Source organism: Alexandromys fortis, unplaced genomic scaffold, assembly GCF_014885135.2.
Source record: "Alexandromys fortis isolate MF-2015 unplaced genomic scaffold, M_Fortis_MF-2015_v1.1 scaffold_41, whole genome shotgun sequence".
Classification (NCBI taxonomy): domain Eukaryota; kingdom Metazoa; phylum Chordata; class Mammalia; order Rodentia; family Cricetidae; genus Alexandromys; species Alexandromys fortis.
In genome coordinates this window covers 12,824,046-12,851,849 of record NW_026067923.1, presented here as the reverse complement: position 1 = coordinate 12,851,849, position 27,804 = coordinate 12,824,046, and the positions used below count along the sequence as shown (strand labels likewise).

The following is a 27,804-nucleotide window of genomic DNA, read 5'->3' as shown; positions in this document are numbered from 1 at the left end:
TATCAAGTTAAATCCTAAAGTTTCCCCAAGAGGCTTATATTAATTATGAGCTGCTTCCCAATGTATTTCTGCCACCCACTGAGTTCTGATGACTTAAAGATATGCTTGTAATGAGGGAAGACAGATGGGATATGGTATAAGAGATAGAATGAGATTCAAGGAATGGATAGCTTTCTAGTGTTCTCTGTGTGTGTTTGAAGTTATTAAACATTATGTCCTTTTCTCTATATACATAAATATATGCATATGTCTAAAACACTGACCCCATGGGGACATATATATATAGTGTAGTGGCATGTACCTGCAATCCCAGTATTGGGAAAACAGAGGCAGGATAATCTTTGTGCTTTGTTGGCCAGCCAGATCCTTTAGATGTTGGTAGAGTAAGAGAAGATTCTGTCTCAAAGAAAATAATAATGTGGAGGAAAAAATGAGGAGGATACACGACATCAATTTCTGGTCTCCATACACATAGATAAAAACACAAAACAAAGGAACAATTGAGTAAAATGACTAGTGATATAACTCAGCTGGTAAAGCACTTAGCTAGCGTGCGGAAAGCCGGAGTTCAACTCCTAACACTTTATAAGCTTGGCAGGGTAACACACACCTGAAATCAGTCAAGGATTGAAGACAAAAAGTTCATCCCTGACTACACAGGGAGCCTGTGGTTAGCCTAGGCTCAAGAACCTATCTAGAAATATATTTTTTTATTTTGTTTTTCCGCCTTTTTATTTTGTTGTTTTAGAAATACAAATTTTTAAGTAAATATGAATGATTAAATAAATAAGAGAGAAAGTACACATACAATGAATAGTTGGAAATTTAAGGAGAGTACAGAAAATGACATACAGATATAATTAAGGTCTTTAAGCATTAGAAATGCTAAATTTTATTAAAATTTTAGAGAAATAAATTTTATTGAAAATATAGCAGAGTTTAGTAGTTATAAATGTTTAACATCCTTTTAAAATGAAGACAATAGTTGTAATTTCAAAAACCTGATAAGAACTTCTCCTAAAATGAATAATGATAATTTTTTTAAGAGAATAATGTCTCAATTACCACTGTGAAGGGATTTGTTAAATTTCTAATTTATTTATGACACACGGATTATCGGCTTGCTCTGCTTCGGTCTGAAACAGTTATCCAACAGTGTTGAGTATCACATAAGGTCCTGTTGTTCACATACAAAAATGGCTTCCTCCACATATTAACCAGAGTTCTCTGAACCCAAGCACGCGTAAGATGCTCACTTAGAGGGAAAGTGACCTTTCCCGGCATAAAATGAACCCACCCCTCATGGTTACATTTGATCATTTATTTGAAATACGTGAACAGTGTCTGCACATCACAGGAGATGGCAGCATTAGAATTAAGACTCTTGCCTTCTTAACGCTGTTTTATAGTCAGTATAAACAGAGAAGATCTAGTACGAAAACACAAACTCCAGAAAGCTAAATTCTAAAGAAAAACAAGGTGGGTGCATTTTGCAGACAGAGGAGAGAATTTGAGAAAGGGTGAGGAATAATGAATAATTGTGGTGACATTTAAATGTCTCTCTGGATTCCAAGTGTGAACTAGTCCTGAAAGGGGCAACCGAATGCCAGTCACAAGTGGAGGGCAAGGTCAGCTGAGTGCATGCAAGGAACAAAGCAGTCATTATAGCCAGAGCCCTAGGAAAAGAGAGGGCAAAGGAAGAACTAAGACTTCTGAAAGCACCTGTATCCCAGCCTAGGGTGAGCAGTCTTTTCTAAGAGCAACAGCAAGCCAATCCATGAGTGTCTACAACTGGAGTGCGATGCTGAATAAGCTACAAATACTTATCTAAAGTGTGTGTAAAATAAACACATTTTTAGCATTGTAATAGCTTTGCTAACTTGATGAGCTACACCCATAAACTGGGTTTTTAAGATCTTCACACAAAAAACGTCACATGGGTCTCAGAGTGTGGGACTGTTTTAATACTGGAATTTTTAGCCTAATAGCAATGCAAGCTGTCGAAAATAAGAAGCCATTAAATTTACAAACATATTCAAATGCTTAAGATAGACTGGATAGCAGGTAGGAGTTGAATCAGTCCTGAAGAACTGAGGATGTGAGCTGAGCTACAACAGAGACAGAAAGTGGCAAGCTGAGAAGCTGCTGAGGGTCGCTGGTGATGGAGGGACAGGAGCTCAGGCCTAGTATATCTACAGTTATTCAACCTTCACCACAGTCATATGACAGCCTGACATCCTGCAGTGTTTTAAGCTGAAGAGCCAAGGGATGTGATCAGATTCCAGAAGTCAAACTTTCTAGAAGTTAAGAAAAGGGGAGAAAAAGCCAACGAATGAACCTTGGCAAAGCTTGCTTTTCTGTAGAGGATTCTAGAATGATGGAGGAGTTAGAACAGACCACGAGAGGCACATGGAGAACAGTGCAGTTTCTGGGAGAATGAGGAATGGAACTCGTTAGCTTTCTTTATGAGGGCTTTCACCAGCAATTCAGGGAGCCATCAGCACTGCAGGGATCAGCCCACAGTCCACCTCGGATTTGGGCTCAGATATGTTTCCCTCAGAAAAGGCCAGGTGCCTGGTGTATGCTTGTGTTGTGTGTATGTCTGTCTGTGTGCATATACTTGCCATGCTTTAATGCATGTGATAACTTCTTGCTTCATTTGAAGAGAAATGACGTTTTGCTGGATTATAGGAAAATTGTCCAATTCCAAAGGATTCCATTCACATAGCTAGTAAAGAACAGCCCATTTCTTCCCACTCACTAGCAAAAGCACATCATTTTTCCTCTGCTCCCCTTACCCTCTCCTGTTTTCCTATAAGCCCTCCCATTGCCTGGTACCTTTTCCTTTTAGACAAGCACTGGCAAACATTTGGACATTGCATATTTCTGGGTTTGCAAATCAAGAAACAAAAGTGATCACAGTATGTTGATACTTGAATATAGATAATATATACAAGTCATATATCTGTCATTGATGACATTTGCAGTATAATAACTGAATACAATTCTTTATTATATGTTTCAGGCTTAATCAATACACCTAAAATCAATGAGATTAAGAGAATAAAATATTTTAGTGGCTTCCCTAACTTTGAGTACACTGCCCTTGGTCATCAAATTAGTTGCAAATATTTACATGTAACAAAACACTATCCCTAGTCTGCACACTGATCAAAATGAGGCACAGAAGATGGGCTGAATAGACCCACAGGTTATGATTTTCTGGTTGTGAGGTTCAAACCCTGAAGCCATGAAAGGAAAAGGGTCAGGGGAAGCTGTGAGGTTGAAGGATATGTGATTCCTGCCTACAGGCAGACCTAGAGGCAAAGACAAAAGAAAAGGTTTGTGACTTACGGCCTTACAAACACACACAGTGGTCAGAAGTAGTTATATAATGGACAATGTGACTATTTAGGTTTTCCTGTACATACAGTGTCAGCAGTCACTAGCTGATTCATTGTATCCTGGCTGTTTGATGTCAGCCATGCTCTGGCTGACTCCTCTTGGCTATCTGTCCATTTCAGTGTCAAGTTGTCTAAACAAAACCTTGCACCACTGGTCCTCTGCTCCTTACACAGACTTCGGCTCTTCCCAGCTACACAATTCAGCCACTCTATGTATTTGATATCTGGTGACTTCAAAGCAGGTAACTAGGAAAAGATTGTAGTGATAAGAGCGGTGGGGCTGCGTCCCCGGCACCCAGCCGCCCGCATGGCTAGCTTATGCCCCGAAATAATTACACGAAATCTGTATTCTTTTAAACACTGCCTGGCCCATTATCTGTAGTTTCTTATTGGCTAGCTCTTACATATTAACCTAACCCATTTCTAATAATCTGTGTAGCCCATGAGGTGGCTTACCAGAGAAGATCTTAACCTGCGTCTGTCTAGAGTGGGAGAACCATGGCGACTCTCAACTCAGCTTCTTTCTCCCAGCATTCTCTTCTGTCTACTCCGCCTACCTAAGTTTCTGTCCTATGAGGGCCAAAGCAGTTTCTTTATTAGTTAACCAATGAAAGCAACAGATAAGATACAAGACCCACCTCCATCAAAAGACCTCCCGGCTTCCATGGTATCTCATAGGGAATTGTATTTCCATAAATGTCCAGATTTGAAAGTTTCATTTTTTTTAGCCTAAATTGAAAAAAAAAAAAACCTTTTTCTTAGTTTAGTGTAGGTAAATTCAGTTTTCTTTTCAGGATGACGAATTTAGAGCGTGAGACATGCTCTGTTCTTTAAAAATAAGGCAGACTTCTCAGCAATGTAATTGTGCTGGGTCTGCACAAGAATAGGACCATCAACAGCCAGATACAGATGGAGGGAGGGCCCAGTGATCCCTCAAGAATGTGGTCATTTTGATTGTATTAGCATGAGTAACCTCACCAGGTTCGAACTGATAATCCCAATCCAATGATCATATAGCTTTGGCCTGGTTAAACTAAGTGGGTGGTAAAACAAACCCGAAAGTTAGGAACTTTGAAAAGGGACAAATAGAAAAGGGAACGTTGATAGAGGTAGGAGAGAGCTAAAGGGATAGGGGACGACAGAGAGTAAACAGTCAATTGTCAAACACTAGTTCAATAAAACAAAATAAATCAGAAAATATTCTTTGTTTTCATATAGAGGTCATCGTAGAATAGATGTACGATATTTAGTGTAGAATTTATGCATGAAGTATAGTCAAATCGGTGTATGTTATAATCTCAGCATTGTATAACAGACTTCTGAAGGTCTTTCCCCCAAAACTCTGTGTCTAACCTCTTTTGAGTACTTTCTTCTGATTATCTGTAGACTATTATAATCTCATGACAATAAACACAGAGTCCAAAGAGAGTGAAGCACCGTAAGAAAAATACTTGTTAAATTGTCATTAGTAGGGTACACTTTTAAATTTCGCAATTAGGAAGAAACTTTAACATAGAAAGATAGCTGACAAAAAAAAAAAAATACCAACTAAAAGTCCTTCATCCAAAACTTAGAATAAACACTCAGCCATTGTTTAAGATCAGGATTTGTTTTGGAAGCAGAATGTCTAGGTGCTAGGGTAGGTTGGGAATTTGTGAAGGAGAGGGGGAAACAATGCAGGATGGATGCCTTGGTTCCTGTATCCCACTATCACGTGGTAAACACAGAGCCGTCTGGGTGCTAAAGAAACAGAAACGTGGACTGCACACCCTACCACAGGCATTTCACGGTCTGCTTTGTTGTGGCCTCTGCTTAATAAAATACAGCTGGGAAGGGACCTCCAAGACTGCAAATTCACATCCGTATTTCAAAAACTACGACACAGAGACCTCGGCGCTCCCATTCTCTGTACCTTCTCTTCATTCTTCTGGACACCAGAGAAAACGTGATTTCCCAGCACTTGCTGAGATGGAGGACAGCGCAGTTTCGAGGAACTTTCAGAGTCAGTGTTGCTGACGTTGTGTTTAAAAATTTATGGGTTCAGAACTGCAGCTCTGAGTCAGAAGTGCCATGGGGATTTCCAGCACTTTCTGTGGGAGAACGGCCAGGCCTCCAGTTCACTCACTTGCAGGATGTTGACAAGCCTGAGTCCCAGAAGTGGGCACATTTTATAGTTCCAGGCGGAGCCTGAAGCTTTGGCCCAACAAGAGCCAAGCCATTCTGTCTTTACCAGTCAAACAGCCTGAGAAGTGAAAGAAATATGGGTTTACGAATATGTTGGAGGCTTTAAATCCCGGCTCAGCTGCTCCGTGGGAGTGGCCTTAAGCACCGAAGACTGGCTGCCTATACAAGTTCTCTCTGTGAGGTCAAGAGAATAAAACCAGCTTCCCGGAGGATATTGAATTAAGAGTGAGACCTGGAACACAGGCTGACAGGACCACTAATGCTCAGTGTGTTTGCACCCACAGATTTATGATTAACAGGTCCAACCCTTTGATAAAAATGTGGCAGAGATAAGGATGTAAAGTACTCGTACAAGCTTGGAGACCTGAGTTTAGATCTCCCCAAACACGTGAAAGAGTTACGGCAGCATAAGCCTCTAACCCCAGCACCGGGAAGTGGACATGGCTGCATTCCGGGGCATTGCCAATCAGCTGCTCTAGGAATTGGTGAGCTCCGTGTTCAATGAGAAATGCTGTTTAGAAAGATCTGAAGTTCTCCTCTGACTCCACATAGACCTATGTGCCTGTGCCACATTTATATACCACAAACACTCATTAAAAAATGAAAAAAATGAAAAACTGTAATCAGTTTGATACTTCTTTACTTTTTTTTCTTCCTTTTCTTTTTCTTTAGAGAGAAAGACAGACTAAAGGAAGAGAGAGAGAGAGAGAGAGAGAGAGAGAGAGAGAGAGAGAGAGAGAGAAACATAAAATTGGGAAGGCAGGGAGGTGAATAGATCTGGGGGAAGTTAGGGAGGGGAAAGAAGATGGTGAAAATAGATTGTATAAAAAATTGAAGCCAATAAATACAAAACAACAAAAACATAAACATGTCTCTCCATTCACTGCAACACAATCCACAACACACAGTTTACACAAACAGCAAAACATTGATCTTTTATTTAAAAAAAGAACTCTTGTGCATATCGCTTAAATGAATTTGGAGAACATTATAGACTAAGTGCAAGAAGACAGAGACCAAAAGACAAACACTGCTCAACAGCAAAGGTGTATAACATTTTAAACAGCTGTACGTAAAGAGACAGTAGAATGTCTAGGGACTAAAAGGTAGGGAAGTGGGAGATGGTGGCCCCAGAGTACAAGCTTTCAGTTACAAAACAAGTACTTGCTATAAGTGTAATATATGACTTATTAGCAATATTTAATAATAGTGAATTATATATACTTGAAACTTACTGTGGAAATTCTAAATACTATTAAATTAAAAACCTAAAGCATCATTATAAGGCAATGGACATGTTAATTAGCATGGTTGTCAAAATGACTACACAAATGTATCATCATTGTGTGAAATGAAATATATGATGTTTTAAAATCATTTATTTATTTGTTTTACATATGTAAGTGCTTGTCTGCATGTATGTATGTGCCACACATGAATATCTTATAACTACAGACCAAAAGAGGACCTAAGATCACACAGAACTGGAGTTACAGATGGTTATGAGATGCTATAAGGGTGTAAGGAACAGAACCCTAGTCCTCTGCAAGAACAGGAAGTGCTGTAACCACTGATCTATCTTTCCATCCCTGAACCTAATTTATACTTAAAGAAAAAAACTAAAATATCAAAGCAATCATAAATAGGAATAGTGGATAAAAAGAGCTGCCATGTGGATGTTTAGAACCAAACCTGGGTCATGTGTCAGAGCAGTCAGCAGTCTACACTGCGAAGCCATCTCTCCAGCTCCCACATACATGTTTTTTTTTTAATTCATCAATCATAAATAAATGTGGAGGGTTATCTTAAAATGAATACCCATTTCCTCAAAGAATTAAAAAATATATATATTGTGGCTCAGGTAGAAAAGATTTGAAATTCTCACACTATGAAAAGTCTAATAGTTTCCCTGAATGGTGGACACATTCTCTGGAGAAACACGCCATGTTCTCTCTGCTGACCCCTAAAGTCTTACTCAGTGACATTTCTTAGGCACCAGAACGCACACATACCAGAGTATATTTAGGATGCGGTCTATTTCTAGTCACACAAGTTTTGTCTCCTAAATAAGATTTCAGATTAACATTTTGGTTTGTTCCCCCAAATTTCAGCACTCCATATGGTTGAAGATGTGAGTCCCATCTTCTTACCACGACCTTGTGTGAACTGTATCCAGTGCAGTCTTCAGACTGCTTGTGGTGATAACCCACGGTGCTGGGAGATGCAGGCCACTGGAGGAAGCAGGAAGTAAGAGAGGCAGGTCCGTTCCAAAGCTGAGATTCTGAGCTGCTTCCCAAATTCTCATATGTGAGAAATGTCTTTAGCTTGATAAAACTGTTATAAATGATAACACAGCGCATACACACTCAGCTTATGCAATGCTATCTGGGATGGCAGTTATCCTAATTGGGACTCTGACGCCTACCATTGTGTTTCGTTTTGTTGTTGTTGCTGTTGCTGTTGTTTTCGTACACTAGCAATATCATAATTGCAATTTTATCTTACCTAAGATAATCACTTACTAAGCTCCTGAGTCTAAATCAGAGTTGGGCTACATGCAAATTATGTTTATGTAACATAAAAATAAGCTCACCCGATAATGAGAGCCCATACCGCACTTCTCTGACGACGTCTCTACAGTTATAGGTTTAGTGATCAATTTTAGTTATGCTGACCAAACAATTGCCATCCCTTCCCCAAATTCTAGACCTTCTATAACATAACTTACATGCAAGAGAATTCAAAGAGTGAGTCATTGCTACTTACGTCAAATTAGTGTAGGACAATAAAGTACACATGAGTAAGAAAATAAGCTACTTCAACAACTTTCTGTGCACTTGATTAGTTAACTCATGCAGTGACCCTGTGTTTTCTAAAGATCAATGCTGCAGATTAGAAGCAGACATCTGAATAGTCCATTTTTTTAAAAAGAAGAAACCATTTCTTATGATATCATATATGAACATTCAGCTTCGCTCAGTCACCTTTCAGATACGTGTATCAATCTTATAAATAAAATTAGCCCAAAGATCCTGTAGTATTTCTGCTCCCCAAACATTGTATTTTTCTGTTTCATCATTGTTTGTGATAATTATTGATGGTGAGTATTTGTTTTTTGCCCATTTCTCTAGTGGTAGAGAGACAGGCCCCATAGCTAAACAAAAAAGGTCATATAAGAAGGAATTATTTGTTTTAAAAGAGCAAATCCTTTGCACTGTGCTTTTCTGATGTATTTCTAATATTAAACTTATAATTTTTCACATTTTCTTCGCTTTCCTACTCCCACACCTCTGACTGCTCCCACGTCCATTCCCTACCTCCAGCCAACCATGCCCTACCTGAACATCCTTTGTTCCGAGGCTTGTCCTGAGAGCCCTGGGTCAGGCATCACGGCCTCCCTCAAGCTTTCCTAGCAAATTCAGCCGGCTGTGCAGCTGACAAGCCAGCGTTCTTACCATTTATTTTCGTTTCCTCTTGTTCTGCTCATCACTCTCAATTAATTGATTCTTAATAGAAATGTCCTTAATACAATTAATAAAAGTTCTTAATAGAATTTTTAAAAACCTCACCTATCTGAAAATAAATTTGGGGTGGGGGAGAGTGGTGTTGAAGCTACAGAGTTTAGGAATTGTAGTGAATCTTAGAATTTCAGGACAAGGCTTCCCAATCCTTCCACTTGAGATTCAGTGCATAAAGAGGGTGAGAAACTGACTTTGAATACCAGAGTTAGGAAGTGGAAACAACGGGTGTAGTGACATCGACACATGGAGCAAAGTTCTATCCATTAGAGTCCACAGGTACACTTTAAATGACTATTATGAGTGTCATACTTTATACACGTATTATTTTAGGTGCCTTATTTTGCAATAAAATGTTCATGTACTATATAGAATAAAACTATTGACCCACACACTGGAAACCAATATACCGACCATTATAAACATTAAACAAACAATAACACAAATACAAGTCCCACATCTCTCCAAGGTGACAGCCATGCCTCAGTGTGTTCATGGTGACCTGTATACCAGCATCAAAACCTGCCACGGTGGATGAACTCACAGCCTATATGTTTGCCTCCTTTTACTCTGCAGAAGCATGGGCACGGGAGCTAGGAAAGACGCCCTGGGAAAAAGTGAACTTTTCTCCTCCTCCCTCCCCGCAACAGTAGCATTCAGGGATAATCTAAACATTTATTGGTCATCTAGTTCAGAGCTTCTAAATAATTTCACAGGGGTTAATAATTTTAGTGAAGGGCTTTGCTCTGCTCTTCTCAACTCAGCTGAAGTTTTGGAAATAAAGCCATGTTCTCTACAAATTGAATCACAATCTCAGGACTGGGACATAGACAGGAGTATTTAGAAAATCAGATATGTTTCAGTAATAACCATGGCACACCGTTAGACCTGAGGGTCTCTTGTTTAGAGACTGGAATGTTTGCCATTAGCTCAGCACCTGTTGGTTTTCTTTCTATCATCTACCCGAATCAGCATAATTCTTCAGTTCTATGCGATAGAAACTCCACTGAAAATAGCCTAGGCATGAAAAGGATGTGCTTGGCACATCAACTCAGGAGCAAACCATGGTCCCCTCAACCATGTTGTTCCTCTCACTGCACTCACCAGCATCATGCTCTGACTGGAAGCTCACACATGGCCAGGCAATGGATGATGGATGGAGGGAAATGTACAAACCCGATGGGAGGTCTTACTTTAATGCAATGGTCACAAACGTGGGACAATATTGAAGTCAGCCCAGAATCAGACAAACTTCATAAAAAATCCTCCACTTGCCCACATTCTCTTTTCCCTCAGAGTAGAGTTAATGGCTACTAGTTGTTAAAAGGCCTACATCTTTATAACTTCTGGCACTTGGAGGAAAAGGAACTTTTCTATCAACAGCATTTTGTGAAGCATCCAAAGTAAATATTCAAAGGTCGTGTGCTATCTATCTATCTATCTATCTATCTATCTATCTATCTATCTATCATCTATCTATTCATCTATTAGCCAATGACTTTGACCCTGAAGATATAATCTTGAGAAGAAATAGGGGATGTCATTTCATGTGGTTCAGGGAAGGTGTGGCACCCGAGAGACCTGTCCTGAGCTGGCAACTGCCCCAATTCATTTCTACTTCCCTACCTCAAAATCACTAAGGCAGAACTGAATATAAAAGTTCATGTCCATACATTGCACTTCCAGAGAGAATACAAAGATTTGTATCTCATAAGTACTGAACATGTAACACGTCCAATAAAGTAGGCTCATCCTTGAACTGAAATAAAACCTTCCATTTAAAACAGAAATTTGAGTCTCTCTTCTCTTTACTTCTCTCCTCCTACATTAACAGTTACTACTCTAAGAATTTTCCAATCTAGTCCCACTATTAATGCCTCATTTTCTGTAGCATCTATCCTAATAGCTCTATCCTGATAACATACCCTTTTCTGAGGGCTGTTTTTGCCTCTGTAGATTTGGGTTCCTTATGACTTTTCTTGATGCATAGTCAGTAGCCAACAATATACTCATGCATTAGTCAGGGCATTAGTACTTGTTGCTCAGAATGAGAAGTCTGAAGATTGAGAGAGATAAGGAATGGGATGGGAGTTCCTATGCTAATCAGCACCAATAGTCTCGGTTCTCCTTTCAATACAAAACCTAACCTTAGGAGATTGTGTGAATGGAACAAGTGTGCAGAGCTGGGGAATACAGACCATACATAAGCAATCTTAAATTTATAGTGTAGGGAAGTATGAAGTTGGAAGACTCATGTGTTGCCTGTTCTCCTAACTCAACTGTAAAGTTCTGAAAGACAGGCTCTAGAGTGCATTTGCTTTGCATTCCGCTCAGTATTTCCTGCATTGTTGGAGAACAGTATGTTAAGTTTTGCCTACTTTCCATGTAGGCAAAGCCATGGGATATTTTTAAACTCATCCATGACTCTCCACAACTGTCCTCAGAGTAAAATATCTTATTGAAAGCCTTACTTCCAGTTAGTAGAAGGGCTAGTATTCAAACCCCCATTTTCTGTGGTGTGAGCACTCTGCTCTCATCCACTCTGACAATGGCTCTCTGGCTTATTCTGTACAAGTAAAAGTGGGGAAGTCAAATACCTCACCCTCTACTTCCTTTTAATACACAACTTTCATCCATCTTATATTTTATGTATTAAAATGAGTTGCTAGTTGTTGTTCTTGTTGTTGTTGTCGTTTCCCAGACAGGATATTGTGATGTACACAAGACCATCCTAAACTTTTGATCTTCCTACCTCAGCTTCCTAAGGGCTGAAATTACAGATGTGAGTGACACCTGTCAGCTTCATTTTGTAAATGGTCTTCTCATCACGAATCTGAATTCTAGGCTGTCTTGATTCCAAAGTGAATTCAATCATATCTGAGTTCTTGTTCCTGATTTTGACTTTCAATTCCATCAAAGAGCAGCAACAGAATATTCAGTCTGTTTCTCCGAAACAGTTCTGCTCTCATCTGGAGGAACTAGGCATTTCTCCTGCTCCTCCATTTACTACAGGATCTGGAGTCTTGGGATTTTTGACGCACAGAATCCTGAAACTGTTGTTAAAAGCAGTCTAAAGAAATCTCCAACAACTGACTTCTCACTAACATGTGGAGTCAGGAGTCATATTCCTGGAAGTAAATTATGTTTGCCAGCTTTATCAACATTTTTAAAAGTAACAAGGACTGTGTATATTGTCCAAAGGTTTGGAAACCAAATTCTATTTGAGAACTAGGCTTTTCTATGATGGTATTGCTTGCCAATGAGTTACAAAGTGCCAGGTATTTCTCTAAACCCTGCAGCCATAGCAAGGAATAAAAAAAAAAAAATTTCGATTCACATCGAATTTCAGACACAGTAGCTGGGTGGAGACAGGCATTAAATATTCATTTTGTGATGTGAATTTTGAAGTTCTGGGAAGAGGACAGTCAAATTTCCAAAGGGTGCTGGGAAAATCCCACAGACATAGACCATTGTTATGACTCAAGAAGTACAGACTGTGCGAAGCATAAAGAGGCATGTGCAGTTTGCTGTCTGGTAAAATTCACATCGCTAAAATACATGTGTTGGGGGCCAGCTTAAAAATAGCAATGGCCTTGTCTTTAAAAGTGGCTCATCGGTCCAACTCCCTAATTTTTAGAGGAGAAAATTAAAGGTCATAGAAACTGACAAGGGCCATCATGCCTTTCCCCTCCTGTGAAAGTTTTACTACCGCTGTTTCAGGAATAGCATTACTCTCATTTTTCCTTCTCAGTAGGGATAAGCATTTCTGACCTGGCTATTCTGATAGCATCTCTGTGAAGGTTAGCAAACAGACACGGGAGAACAAAAGCGCTTCCTGTCATAGGTCCCGCTTCAGCTAATCTTACAAAAGTGCCAGAGAGTCTGATATGAGTATGCTCTGGCCATAGCCAAAATTCCTTCTTTATTGGAGTGACCCTGTAACAAAACAACACACTTGCACATTTCCTTGCCCTTTCACTAAGGTATAATTACCTTCTTTGAGGAGAGAGAGAAATTTGCAAATAAATGTAAGCATGTCTTAAATAAACATTTAGAAAGAAGAAAAATCGATTCATTTGGCAGATAAAGAATAACTAATTTTTCGGGATCAGACAACATAAGCAACACTATAAATTTATCCCATGACTCAGAACACCCTATAGCTTTGAGTATGGTTCCATAAGCTATTTCATCCCATGCTTTTAGCAATTAAATAATAGTTCCGATGACCTCCAAGCAGGCACTGGCTTTGGGTTCATTTGACTTCGTATGTGCATTGAGCTTTTCTCCTTAAGAAAGACTAGAGGCCAAGCACAGAGTTTCAAAAAAAAATTGACATGAATTCTCCCACTGAGGCAGAATGATGGCAATGACAGAATTGATCACTGCAGTGTCTAAAAAAGATGAAGTAACCATGTGAACATACTGAACATATATAATATAGAGAGCACATTTGTATGCTCTCTCTCTCTCTCCATATATATATATATAGCCCATTTATATGCACCACATACAAGACGGAACGCAGTTTATACATGTCTTTTTTTAATATAATATAATTAAAGGGATCTTTACATATCAGTTTAATTTTATTTATTACACTTGGGGAAAAATAACCTGCTATGTGTTACATCCCTGATAACCAAAAGAAAGTTATTTCTGGAGTTATGCTGTTGCTTGGACAGCCATTAGACCTTTATGACTCTCAAGATGAAGCAACCACTGTTTAAATATGAAGTATAACAGCAGAACTTGAATGCACCATAATTCAATCATGCGATGAGAACAGCACTAGGAAGATATACCCTAAAGGGTAAGAAAGCTCATGGGACACCATCGCAAATCGTCGATGTTTCGCTAGGAAATAACTACTTAATTTTCTTGTTTAATCAAGTAGTTGAACAGAACATTCAGTATAGCACAATTAGACACAGCTGTATCTATCTGAGATTTCAAATGAGGAAATTCTGGGAAGCGATGAAAGACAAAGCACAGGTGACCTCTGACCTTTTGTTCCTTACAGACGGGAAAAGACAGACCCAAGGAATGCTGTGAACTCAAGCGTTCTGAACCTCTTTTTCTTTTGAACTGAAACGTCATCACGGCTACTCTGTACATGGCACTAGATTGCACAAAGGCCTGCCCGTGCACATTGCGATTAAACACTGAGCTTCTGGATTCTTTTTTTTAGCAGAAACATCTCGTCCCGGAATAGGTTGGGAAAGCTGCAACCCTCCTGCCACTGACCTCGGAGTCCATCCACTTGCAGTGGGTTTCAACTGGAAGGCCTCTGCTTCTGTAGCCAGAAGAAGAGTGTTCCACTTCAGAGATCAAAGAAAAGAGACAAGTTCCACACATGTCTATAGAAGATGTTCATTTAGTCCATTTCTGAACAAGGACAAGGACGTCACTTTTGGATTCTCTCTCTTAGAAAGCCATAGCCGTTTTAAGTTTAAAGTATCTGCTCTGCTTAGGATTGTGGGTATTAGAGGCAAGCATTGTTGCCTATGTGGATATCAGAGTTGCAAATGACTTGGACAAAAGTCATTACCTTTCCTCAGCTGACTGATGATTTCATAAGTTCTGGAAATATTGTCATCTTTTTGACACCATATGGGACAACACACTGACAAGCAAAGAGGGTAGAAATAGTCTGAGGTACATACATACATGCATATGTGTGTGTGTGCATGCACACATGCAAACACATGCATGTATACTGCATGTATGGCGACAGACGCAGCATGTAGAAGTACAAAGTTACTTAGACAAAGCTATGAATTTTCTATACAATATGGTCCTGTGAATCTTTGCCCAGGTATAAAATGTCACTAAAAATATGAAACAACGTGAAAAGTCTATCACTCAACCTCAAGGTGTTCCATAGATATTGCATCAACTATTATTCTGTGCCTCATCAAGAAATAAGTGAATTGTCTATTGGTTTTTCACCCAGTGTCTAATGCCATTTTCAAGGGCAATAGTAACTAGAGCGATGTCACATGCAACACTCGCACAGACCACTAAGGGAGGACGGTTAGGAGACGAGAGACTAAAAACTAAAACTGTCTTTAACAAATTTTCAGAGGATGAAAAGGTCCTTCTCCTTTGGCTCTAGGTTCCTTCAAGAGGCAATATTGGAAACCAACGGGTTGTAAATCAAATTTCCAAAAGTTTTCAAAAGGTAAAATTGTGAATCTCAGCTTGGACATTCCCCCACGTTACAGATTCTAGAATCATGGGTCCTGTTCTCTGGTTCATCTGAATATGGAGCAGCCTGCACACACAGAGAACCCCAAATGCTCTGCTGAGCCAGAAAGGGGATGCAACAAGAAAAAAGAGACCCACTCTTCCCATCTTACCATACACATCTCAGCCACATGGTCTAGTGTGAACAGGAAACTGCAGACCGCTTGCTTTCTTTAGCAATATGCTGTTGGTTTGAAAAAATTTAACCCATGTATGCATATGTATGCATAGGTTTCTATTAGAAAGGCTTTCAAGTTGTATCAGGTCTTAATTTGTTCATTTTTCATAAAGGGAAAGTGCCTATGTCTCACAGCAGCAATAAAAATGGAAGAGATAATGGCATAAAGGGAAGGGCTTAACGCAAACACTGCGTGTGTGAGTGTGTGTATATGTGTGTGTGCACTATCATGTGTCATGCACGTGGTGTATACTTGTTAGTGTGGCTATGTGCACTTATACATGTGTGGAGTCCAAAGCTCATCAGAATCATTGCTTTATTTTTTAGACAAGTCTGTCACTGAACCTCAGATTCATAGATTTGACTAGCGTGGCTGGCCAATGGGCCTCATGGGTCTTTCTGTCTCCACCCACTCCTCCCATTCCAACAGTGCTGGAGTTCCAGGCTCATACTGCTCTGCTTGACTTATGTAGGGCTGGGGCTTTGAACTCAGCATATCAGATACTTTATTTACCACCTGAGGTGTCTCCCCAGCTACTCAAACAGTGCGACTTAGAACCTTCCGTGTTAACATCATAGCTATGAACAGATGAAGCTATACATCGGAAGCATTATTTAAATGAGACTTATTTTATGCTTGTATAAGATGAAGAATGTTCTTAAAAGAAACGATTTAGTAAAATGCAATATAATAAAGAAAACAAAGAATTTGCATTAAGCTTATTAGGCAAAATGTTTTTCCTGTCATTATTCTAGTTTAGAAACAGTTATACAAATATCAACTCTAAAAGTGATGTCTAGCATCCAAAGTAGTTTCTTCCTTCACATCCTGTCCCCAACGACCAGCATTACCAAAATACAGTTCAAGAACACTTGGCCCTTGATGAATGTGATCAAACAATAGGCCATTTGTTTTCTCAAGCTAAAATGGTTTGAGTCCTAAGTTACAGTCACTACAAAGCATTGCTTTTGCCAAGACAACTTTGGTTTTCAATGATAAAATCTGGTCTCTTTAGCATTCTATGACTATTTATATGGCCATGTTCTTAAATGTACTTAGTAGCAAAACCTTGTCATAGAGAAATTCTATTTTGTTAAATAAATCATCTATCCATCTATATGAGGAATGGGAATATGGCATAAAGATCTCGTACCTAAAACTGAATGTTTTTAAAATTGTAAATTTCCAAGATCAGGAATTTTAGGTGTTGGCTGCACTCAGTTACTGTGTTTTAAAATAGGTCTATGCTGAAAAATAATCACTGCACCAATATAGTCTCCTTTGCAAACATTCTTGGTTGAGAACAACTTGCTTAAGGCACCTTCACATTTTAGATAAGATAGAAACAATCTGCATGGCTTTGAACACCACTTTGTATGATTTGTATATTGTACTGTTGTGATACCCCAAAATATTCATATTTGAAAAACAATAACTGACTGCATACTTGGTACTCAGTCCCCCACATTCCACTAGGTGCTTCATCCAGTAAAACTTGTAAATTTTTGTTCATTAACTATTTATGATGAAGTTGCAGGAAGAAATGACAATGAATTTAAATCATACTATAGCTATGCTTTGTTAGAAATTCTATTAATTTTTACATTCAGCAATTACAGAATTAATTAATCCTTTTTACTTTTCTATAGACAAAAATATCCACTCCACATACTTCTGTGTTTAAAAAAAAAGCCACGCCATAAAGTGAGCACGTCAGCTATAAAACGCAACATGTAATTGATGTCCCTTTCTCTTATTCAGCAAGGTAGTTGCACAATTTGTCCTTTACTTTTCACAGAACAGTAACCTGGAACAGTTTCAATGGGATTGTAAGTTGGATGAAGCAGAGGGCCACTCTCTTGCAAGAAGCTGTCAGTCCTTTCTCCACAGCAAGGAGTCTGCTCCACTCTTACATTTAGAAAGACAGTGCAATGTAGTCCCTCGGGCCCCTTTAATATTCAGTCATCCCAAAACTGCTCGCTCGCTCTCTCTCTCTCTCTCTCTCTCTCTCTCTCTCTCTCTCTCTCTGTCTCTCTCTCTCAGCAGCCATCATAGATGTACATTATGGCAAGCTTCCAGGTTGAGTCACATCTAAGGCCCAATGCCTATAGCCTGATTCCCATTTTCAAATATTTGGAAGATACATTGAGGTGCAAGATACTTACAAACACTCAATACAGTGGATTATTAGATAGGGAAGAAGATTATGATGGATAATTCATCACCACCTGAGAAGCCTAAGATGGAGACCATGGTAAAAAATAAATGGAATTTAAGAGTATCTAACACTGCTCCTCAGGGGAAACCAGTACAGTCAGCCACAATCCAATCCTGCTCCCCTTTGGGAGTCTTCTTTGAAGAGGAATTATAGTTCAATGAAGGAAGCATAGGAAATAGGTTGTTTCCCAATGAGCACCAGAGCATATAACTACAAATATATTATCTGACAGGTTGTGAGCCCAGAAGACCAACATGGTTCTCAGTGAATTATCATAGTGTTGAGAGGGCAGGAGAGTCTAGGTTATCTCTAGGAGCCTCTAAGAAAAAATGTTTCCTTGCCTGTCCCAACTGGTAGAGGCTATCTGCAGTCTTTGGCCATAGATTCCTTCATCCTTGATCCATCTGTAAAGTCAAAAGCAAATGCCCGGATCCAAACTCCAAGCCTAACTAATTTCACAAAAACAAAACCAAGTCAGCAACAGTGAAGTCTTTCTTACTTCTTTCATGCTAACCATTACTCTTTTGTTTTTGCTTTTCTTTACCAGTATTTGTATAATACACATGCATGGTATAGATATATGAATATGTGTGTATATTTGTATATACTTAATTATATGTGTGTGAGATTTGCATACAAATGTGTTGGTGGGCATATTCATGTGTGTGTGTGTGTGAGCACAAAGGCCAGAGATAGACATTGAGTGCTATTCTCCCTCACTTTCTGTCTTAGTCACTGTTTTTTATCCTTAACGAAACACTATGACTAAAGCAACTTAAAGAGAAAAGCATTTATTTGGGGTCTTGCTTACAAGTTAGTCCATCATTATCAGGTAGGGAGCATGTTGGCAGGGAGGCTGGTAGGCAGACAGACATGGAACTGAAGCAGTAGCTGAGTTCCACAGAGCAGATCCACAGAGCAGATCAGGCAGAGCAAGAGACACTGGCCTGGGTGTGACCTTTTAAAACCTGAAAGTCCATCCCTAGTAACACATCTCTTTTCAATGCCATATTACTTCAAAAAGGTCACACTCTCTAATCCTTCCCAAGCAATTCCACTAAACGGGGATCGATCATTCCAACATACTAACCTGTGGGGGGCATTCTCATTCAAACCACCATAGTATCCATCTTATATATTGAGACAGGATCTCTCACTGAACCCAGACTCTTGCTCTAGCTAACTGGCTAGCTCCATGGATTTCCCATCTCTTCCTTCCAAGGCAGGTCATCAAGCTTGTCTGGCTTTTACATGGGTATCGGGGATCCGAAAATCAGTCCTCAAGCTTGTACTAAAACACTTTACCACTGGGCATCTTGCAAACCCCGGTGATTTGTTTTGGACCGTGGTGAGACCAGTTCAAAGTTGGGGCTTCAAAGGAGGAACTAGAGCACAGCATAGTCACTGCCCAGCTCTTCTGCCAAGAGCCACTGGCATGGATGGAGAGCTCCCCAACATCTCTCGTGTATTCTCAAAACATAAAACTCCCCCTGAGAGCCTTGGGTCAGTGACACAGAACCTTCCTCAGAGTGACCCTTTTCCTATTTTTATGAGAAACAGGAGAGACAAAAGAAAAACAACTCCTGTTGATGGCCGCAGTTCTTCTTCACTGAGCAGTAGTAGCATTGAGTGAATCTAGAGCTTTATAAACTTTATTTGGGAGGGATTAAACATAGCTAGTGTTCCTTACTTCCTGATTTCTTAACTGTATATTCAATCAGTTGCAGATTGAGAATATCCTGGAAGAAACAGCCACTGTACTGAATGGACTTTTTTTTGTTAGATACTTGTTACATCAGGTATTAAAAAAAGCTTGAGACAAAGTTTACATTTTTTTTTATAAGGTACGTTGACATAGCAGCTTTTGATATTAAAAGGAACCTCTCTGTAATAATGCCCTTCAGATAAGCAAAGGATAACTGTCATTAAAAATAGAAATAACTTTTTTGTATGAAACAGTAATGTCAGCCAAACTTTTTAAAAAGATTTTTAAAATTACATTGTATTTATTTACTGTGCATGTCTGACTCTGTGTGTGTGTGTGTGTGTGTGTGTGTGTGTAGGTCAGATGAGAATTTTCAGGAGTTGATACTATGATGTGCATTCCAAAGATGGTCCCTATTGCTAAAGACACTGTGCTTCAGAAACGGTCCCACAGATCCCTGAACTAGAACTGACCTGAATGCTTCTCCCCAAGGACCATGGTACCAGAAGGTGTCATGAAAGCTTCTAACAGAGGGAGGTTATGAAGCACTTTAATGACCAGCATGGCATGGTAACCTAAGTGTGCAATAAATTATAATCTCAAAAAGAAAATATAAAGATGGGTGTTATTAAAAGTGCAGTCCAAATTAGTACAAATCAGAAATTGTGCTCTTAGCTCTCATCTGCAAAGAAATAATTCAAAATCTGAATGTCAAGATTCCATAATGTTTAGATCCATTTGACAAAAAAAAAATGTTATTTGTGTGGAATCAAATATTAAAGAAATATTAACTTGGTTTAAGTATTTTTTTAATTTTTTTCTATGAAAAATTTTATTAATTTCCAAATAACATGTTTTTAACAGAGGCAAATATAAAGAAAATATAAAAGTGAAACTATTTCTTCACTACAGCTGGCTGAGAAGCAGTACAATAGAAAATCCCACACAAGTAGAAAACCTCAAAGGCATTGGCCGATAGAAATGAGTTACTACTGCTCTAGATTACTTTAAGTTCTTGGCAACTAAATAGCTAATGATGTAGGCAGATCGGCACAGCAGGACCCAGGAGAAAACAGACTCAGAAATTGAAGAGGCACAAATAATTAAGCAGTTCTTTGAAAATTTGTAATGTATACAATTGCAATTGGCTACTGTACTGCTGAACAACAGCACTTCCAGTAGCTGGTCACTGCCAGAAAATATTTTCAAAGGGGTTGGAGAGATGGCTCAGGAGTTAAGAGCACTCAGTGCTCTTCCAGAGGACCCTGGTTTGAATCCCAGCACCTACATGGAAGCTCGCAACGAACTGGAGTTCTACTGCCCTCTTTTTGTTTCTGTGGACATGACATGCATATGTTGCATAGACCTACATGAAGGTAAAACGCACACACAAAATAAAAATACAGGAAAAATATACTTTAAGTTTACTTTCTTGCCATTAGGTGTCTAAACTGTTGAATAAAGTCTCAATGACTAGTGGATGATAATTTATTATCATTTTCTGGATATCTCAGGTTTCCAGTGAGTCAAGTGCACAGCATATATGTGCTATATTGACAAGTATTTAATATATCATGGTTCAAAGAGATATACTATATTCCTTGAGGATCTCAAGATGGATAATAGAGAAAACTTAGATTTAACTCAGCAATTCTGGGTGCACACAATGATATGAAACTGCCTTTTCTCAGAAAATCTACAAATGTAACTCAAAAATAACCACATTGACTTTGAGTAGTATAAAACTTCAGTTGTTAATGTGAACATTGGCAGAAAAACATTAACAAAAAGAAAGATGTAAAAGATATTGTAGTAACTTCTTAAATATAATACCAAAAGCATGATCAACAGAGCAGAAAATCAATAAGCTGAATTGCCTTAAAGTACAAAAAAAAGATGTTGTTTAGAATGAAAAACAATCCATAGACTAAAAGAAAACACTTTCAAATCAGAGACTAATAAAGGCTGATGACGAAAGTGTATGAAGAACACTTGAGAATCAGCAATAACAAGACAGAACAATCTCATTAAAACTGGGCAAAACACCCGAGCAGACAACTGATCAAGGGAAACATACGGACAGCAAACAAGCATATGAAAAGTCATGATGGAATTACAAATCAAAATAATGAAAAAAGTACCAAATCACCTAGTAGAAGGTTGAGAACTAAACACTGAAAGCACCAAGTGATGACAAGGGTGTGAATCAATGAGAACACTCATTCACGACAGGTAGAGAAGCAGAATGCCATAGCCACTTTGGCATTTTCATAAAGAAATTAAGTATACTTTAAAATGCAAAACCATTGTGCTGTTGGTGTTACCAAAGAGTTGAACACCTAAGCCTACACAAAATTCTTCACATGAATATTTTTAGCAACCTTCTTCACAAATGTCCAAAATTAGAAACCATTAAGACGTTCTTCAGTAGGTAGAAGAACCTGCTGTACACATTCATATACAGGAATATTAATGAGTGATAGAGACGAGTGATCACATAGGACCTTGAATTCATGTTGCTATGCTACATACATGATCATACTGGAATAATCAAAGCTAAGAAGACAAGGAAAAGGTCAATGATTCCAAAAGGTTATGGAGATAAAGTTTAACCAGTAACCATGTACTTAAAAACCGATTTTTAAACTATCTATCCATGTGCATAAAAGTAAATCTAAATCCCTCCCTTGCTCTCTACCTGCTCAAAAATCAACTCCAAGTGGCTCAAGGATCTTGATTAAAAATTTGAAACCTGAAAAAAATATATGTAAGCAATATATCCATACACATAAAGTAAGTAGAAATAAATCTTGGAAATAAAGAGAAACAAAACACGCACGTGCACAGGCATGTGCATTCCACATTACCTGGTTAGAGCTATCACTGAATATCTGATAATTTGACATAGAATTTGGGTTCTAGAAACGTGAAGTTGCCTGGAAATTGTCATCATCACAGAGGACTATAAAAATTAAATATTAACTAAAAAATAGGACCCAAAAACAGATGATGTAGATACTAAGAACATTAAAGAAATCGAAGGGAAAGGAGACCAAAGATGAAGTACTGCCTGCCCCCCCCCCAACCCCCAAAAAGCTACACTATCACTTGAGATGCCAGCTTGATGTGACTGGAGTAACCAAAATCAAGGAAAGAAACCTAAATACTGAGAAACTAGCTTCTGGAGCTGTAGACTGACCAGAGTTCAGCTACTGCCCCCATTTAGAGGACAGTTAGGCTTGAATCTCATCATCTTTAATGCATAGCAGTTACTGTAACATCAGACCACAAGTCCAGTGGCTTACAAGAAAGAGAAATTTATCTCTCACTGCTCTAGAGCTTGGGAAGTTCAGGATCAAGGGACTGACAGACTCAGTATCTCGTGAAGCCTTGCTTTCTGGTCAATAGACAACTGTCTCCTCTCCCTGTTGCAGCACTATGATGGTATCTGTGGTTGACAGCCTCACTAGTCATCATCTTCCTGGAAAGGAAAAGGAATCCCACCCCACCCCCTCAAAAATTCCAGGTGGCCTGAAAGCAGAGACATGCCCTCTAGTCTCAGCTACTAAAGTGGAAGGATCACTTCATCCCAGCAGTGCAGACTAACCTGAGATCCAGTCTCAAAAAGAAACAGAGATGGCAAGGTGTGGGCGTGGGGCAGGGGATGAGGAAAAAAAAAAGGAAGACATCTGATAAACGGGCAAGAGCAATGGCTGACCTCTGGCTTGCCCTGTTCTCCCCTAATCTTAGCCGTTTTGTGGGTAAACCATGTTCCTGTAAAACACTGTATTACAAGCATTCCAGACAAAATTGCTCACAGGGTAAAAATTGAATATAACCATCGTATGTACACCATCTTCTTAGACATTAGTTGGTGATGAGGGACAATGCTGGTGGGCGTTTTTAGCATGTCATGACTCTAAATAAATGTTTTCTAAATAAGGATGTGTATGCAGAAACTCTAACTATGAAGTAAAATGTGAAATAATTGCAGTAGAGTTGGAAGGGTGCGAAGTTCCGTGAGCGGTACAAGAAAAAGCTGAGGGTGTGACTTAGAGGTGAGTGATTACCTAGCCCATACAAGGCCCTGGGTCAGTTTTGACTCTGAAAAAAAAAATAACTAAAAAGAAAATAAGTTACTAAAGAAACTTTCAGAGATAACGACATCAAAAGTAAATAGAAATTGGAATGTTTTACTTTTTAAAGGAAGCTTTCCTTGTGGAGTAGCTCGGTGGTATAGTACTTGCCTGGCATGTCCAAGGCCCTGGATTTGACCTGCAACGGCTTTTACGTGTATGCCTGCACACACACACACACACACACACACACACACACACACGCGCGCGCGCACACACACATGAGAGAGAGAGAGAGAGAGAGAGAGAGAGAGAGAGAGAGAGAGAGAGAGAGAGGAAAGCTTTATTTTTCTTTATCAGACTAGCACAAGCAAAATGAATTGTGGTATGGCAGGGACTTAAAAGATTATTAGTAGTGGCATAAATTGTAACGGAGGGAAGTTGCATAACTATTACAACTCCTTTATCCACAACATCCCAAAGGTGCGTGTATGTATATGTGTTTGTGTGTGTGTGAGAGAGAGAGAGAGACAGAGAGAGAGAGAGATTGTTACTCTCTCTGTTCATTATCAATGGCCCCTAAGAATACCATACAGTGGGAAAGGCAAGTTGTAATAGAGTGTTTTCACTCTATTTGTCCATTTTCACTAATAGGTGTTCAAACATGATTATACACAAAATATTGAGAATGTCTTTTTATAGGCATAGTTTCTCTTTTACAGGTGACATCATACAGGACTTTTCTATGGTAATAGAATAAATTGTCCAGACACAGAAAAGAGAAGCCATCAGACACGTGGGTCTTTCCGGAATATACTCATATATTTCCATAGTGAACTACAACTTACGAACTGATCTAGAAAGCAGTGCCTCACAGACCTGCATTAGTCTTCCTGGTGTGAAGGAACTGCCAACCGATGGAATGCACATGATAGCAAATAATACTTAGTGAACAGAGAAAAACTGGCCTGTTCTCTGAACGCCCTGAGGAAAGCTTTCCTTGCTTTTTTACCTCCCCGTGGACCTCCTGAGTTCCACATTCTCACCCAGTTACCCTCTGGTCTAGAATGAACTGGTTTGCTTTGACTGCCCCTGCCCTGCACGAAAATGGAGATTAGAAGAAACAGCCTTGGCATCTATATTCCTAGAAGTGTGACCTAACTGACAGGGTGTAGAGTCACGTGAGCCTGAAGTTAAAAACCTAATACCCTGAGCTCTGCAAGCTGTAGGAGTGTAGAAGACTACATAAAAGGAAAGGCAAAGTTCCAGAAAGTTCTCTGAAAAGTCACATATGAGCAAATCCAAATACTATTACTTTAAGTATTTTTCAACTGGTACTTCAAAAACTCCCACGGATATTTATTTGTATGAGTTACGATTGTGTCATTGTCCCCAAAACATTGATAGATATTTAATTAGTAATACTCTTCTTAAATTAACCTGTTTCTTTTTCAAAAGCCATGAAAACTGTGCATGAAAAAGATAAGGCACTAATGGGAAAAACAAAATAAATGGGAAGTGAACAATTTTATTCCCATTTCTCTGCTTCCACGTTTCCAGGCAGATAGTTACGCACTTCTGAGTTTTCCTGTCACTACTATTTGTTGTCCTGAGAAAAATAAATAGAACGAAGGCATAAACACTATTAACACCTTTGCTTCTCACAAAAGTCCCATGATCACGATCTGTAGATTCTGTTGTTTCTAATTTTCCAGGTAAGGTACAATTAGATAAACTGAGGCACTGAGCAGCACCCACACCGCGCACCAGAATTTTCTTAAAACATTTCTCTCTGAACTAGATAAAATTCAAGAAGTATCTCTCCTTGAAATGCAGGGAATTCTGGGTCATGAAATATGCATGGGCCCAGGCAAAGGCCATCGCAGGATGCTTAACCAAACCTGGGAAGCCCGAGACTGTGCTGCGCAGCAAGTAAGGTTGGACAGAACAGCTGTAACCTGGGCGTGAGTACGTGCAGAGGTGCGTGCAGAGCCTTTGTTAGGACACCCAGAGGCTCGCGGAGCAAGGTCTGCCTGCACCCGCCATCCCGAAGGAACTCGGGTGCCCACGAGGTCGTGCGGCCGCGACCCCGCGCATGCGTGGCCATGTCAGCGTTGGCGTTTACCTGGTGCGCTGGGTGAGGAGGCGCAGGGCCAGGAGCAGCAGGGTGGTGGTGAAGAGCAGGCCCGGGAGGGCGAATGGCTCCATCGAGCCTGCGTCTGGGGTCGCGGCTCCTTCCATCCAGATGCGCTGGCGGCTCTGCAGGGGGCGATGGCTTCTGCACTGTGCCCTGTCTTTCTCACCCGAGGCTCTGGCCTGCCCGCGGCGCCGAGCAGAATGTCACCGCGGTCCCTGAAGCTGAACTACAAAGTTAGTGGAGTCCCCTCCCGAGGCTCTGGCCTGCCCGCGGCGCCGAGCAGAATGTCACCGCGGTCCCTGAAGCTGAACTACAAAGTTAGTGGAGNNNNCCCCCCCCCCCCCCCCCCCCCCCCGCCTCCCCCTGACCCAAGCGCACCGCCTCTCACCGCCTCCCGCTCCAGCGGCAGGAACCCTGCCAAGGAAGAGGGAAAGGATTAGGATTTCCCCAGATGGAGCCACGAAGTCCTGGAGGAGGGGGGTTTTGTTTCTGAGTCAGCAGTGAGCCCACAGGAGGGACCCTGCCTTTCACCTCTCCTCACTCACCATCTTAGGGACTTGGCCCTGTGGCTTGGATCTTCCTATACTGCCAGTGCACACTGCAAGATGGGCTCCCCACCTCCTTCATCACCAACATCCTATCGTGCTTATACTGAGGTAATGGGCATAATATATGCAAAGACTCACACTATAGACTGGGATAAGGAGGCCAGGCCATCTTCTGGAAGGATTGCTGAGGTGCACAACTCAGCAAAAGGCCACAGGTAAAAGTAAGCAATGGCACCAAGCCCCCAAGCAGAGGTGTACAGCACATTATACAGGGCAGAGAAAGAAGGCACTTGGAAAGTGTCTTCTAATGGGGGCAATAGGGGAGATATATCTATTTAGTAGATACTGCCTCAATACATAAAGTAAGACTGGCTGAGGAAGAGACCTGATGTTTTTTCATATTGCATGCATGCATGCTTCTACCTCTGCTTAAAATATTTTTGTATATTAATACAATTTTAGCATATATTTATCATATTGCAATGTAGATTTCTACCTCTGATAAAGATACTTATACATTGCTTACATTTTGAGGTCATTGTCCTCATTTGTTACATGGTTGTATAATATTGTATAATATTCTAATATTAAGTCTTAGTCTTTAAGTTATATAGGTATTAAGAATTATAGCTCAATAGTCATCTATGTTTGTCATACTTATAGTTAGATTAATCAGGTTCTTTAGATATATAGAGATTGCATTCTGCATAGATAGGTAATCTTCAACCACTTCAAAGAGCCATACAATATGGCATTTAAGTAACTTCTGTTGAAGTGAGACACGATTGCTCCTGGCAGCACTGATCTATTTCAGAGAGAATGTTGAGCACCAAAAACACTCCACTCAGAGTTTGTTTTCTTCTTGGCACAATTGGCCTTTGGGCAAGGAGCTGCCCATTTCTCAACCACTCACAAGGTACATGGTATCCGGAAATTGATAAGCTGGACACAAGGAAAAAGACTGTCAAATCTTGCCAAGACAGGGTAAGACAGTTCTGAAAATTTTCCTGCCTCTGAAAATGGTCTGTCAGTTATTCTAGGCTTTAGCCAAAGTTGATTGCTTCAACGTTGCAAATGAGACTTTGGGTGATTGCCAAGGTAGCCTGTTGTCTCTGTCATTTGTTGTACATTTTTGGAAGTTGCTTGATTGCACTTCCTGCTTACTCAAGTAATATTATTTCCCTTCTCTGATCTTCGATGGGGTTGAAGACCAGATAGTTGTAGTTACTTTCCTCTCATGACTTGGCCAAGTTATTTATTATACAAGACTTGAACTCATTAGAATAGGATAATTTTTGAAACATTAATCCGTGTTTCTTGCTTGATATATTTGTTCTTATTGCATATAATTTTGTATTAGACTTGGAACTCTCTTATGTAAACAAAAGGGGGAGCTGTTGTAGGAATTCCTACCGCCAGTAGCCATTAAGTTACCGGTTCACTGGGGTGTGGCTTCTTATATTATTATATTATTTATGCCAATGTAATGCGCACTTCAGGCCTCTTTTCCGGGTGTGGGATTCAGTTGTTGTTCTCCGTTTCAGCAGAGGATATTGATTTGTGAGTCTACCCCTAACTAAATAACC

At 39.8% G+C, this 27,804-nt stretch overlaps 1 protein-coding gene across 1 annotated transcript in view; it reads right to left on the bottom strand.

Annotated features, from left to right (window-relative positions):
- The window catches only part of Cyp7b1 (cytochrome P450 family 7 subfamily B member 1), a 164,891-nt gene extending 138,996 nt beyond the window's left edge, over positions 1 to 25,895 (bottom strand). Inside the window, exon 1 of the mRNA XM_050142016.1 lies at positions 25,659 to 25,895. Coding sequence (XP_049997973.1) covers positions 25,659 to 25,774 — 116 coding nt within the window. The 5' untranslated portion in view covers positions 25,775 to 25,895. The remainder of the gene's footprint in view (positions 1 to 25,658) is intronic.
- Positions 25,896 to 27,804: the final 1,909 nt, after the last annotated feature.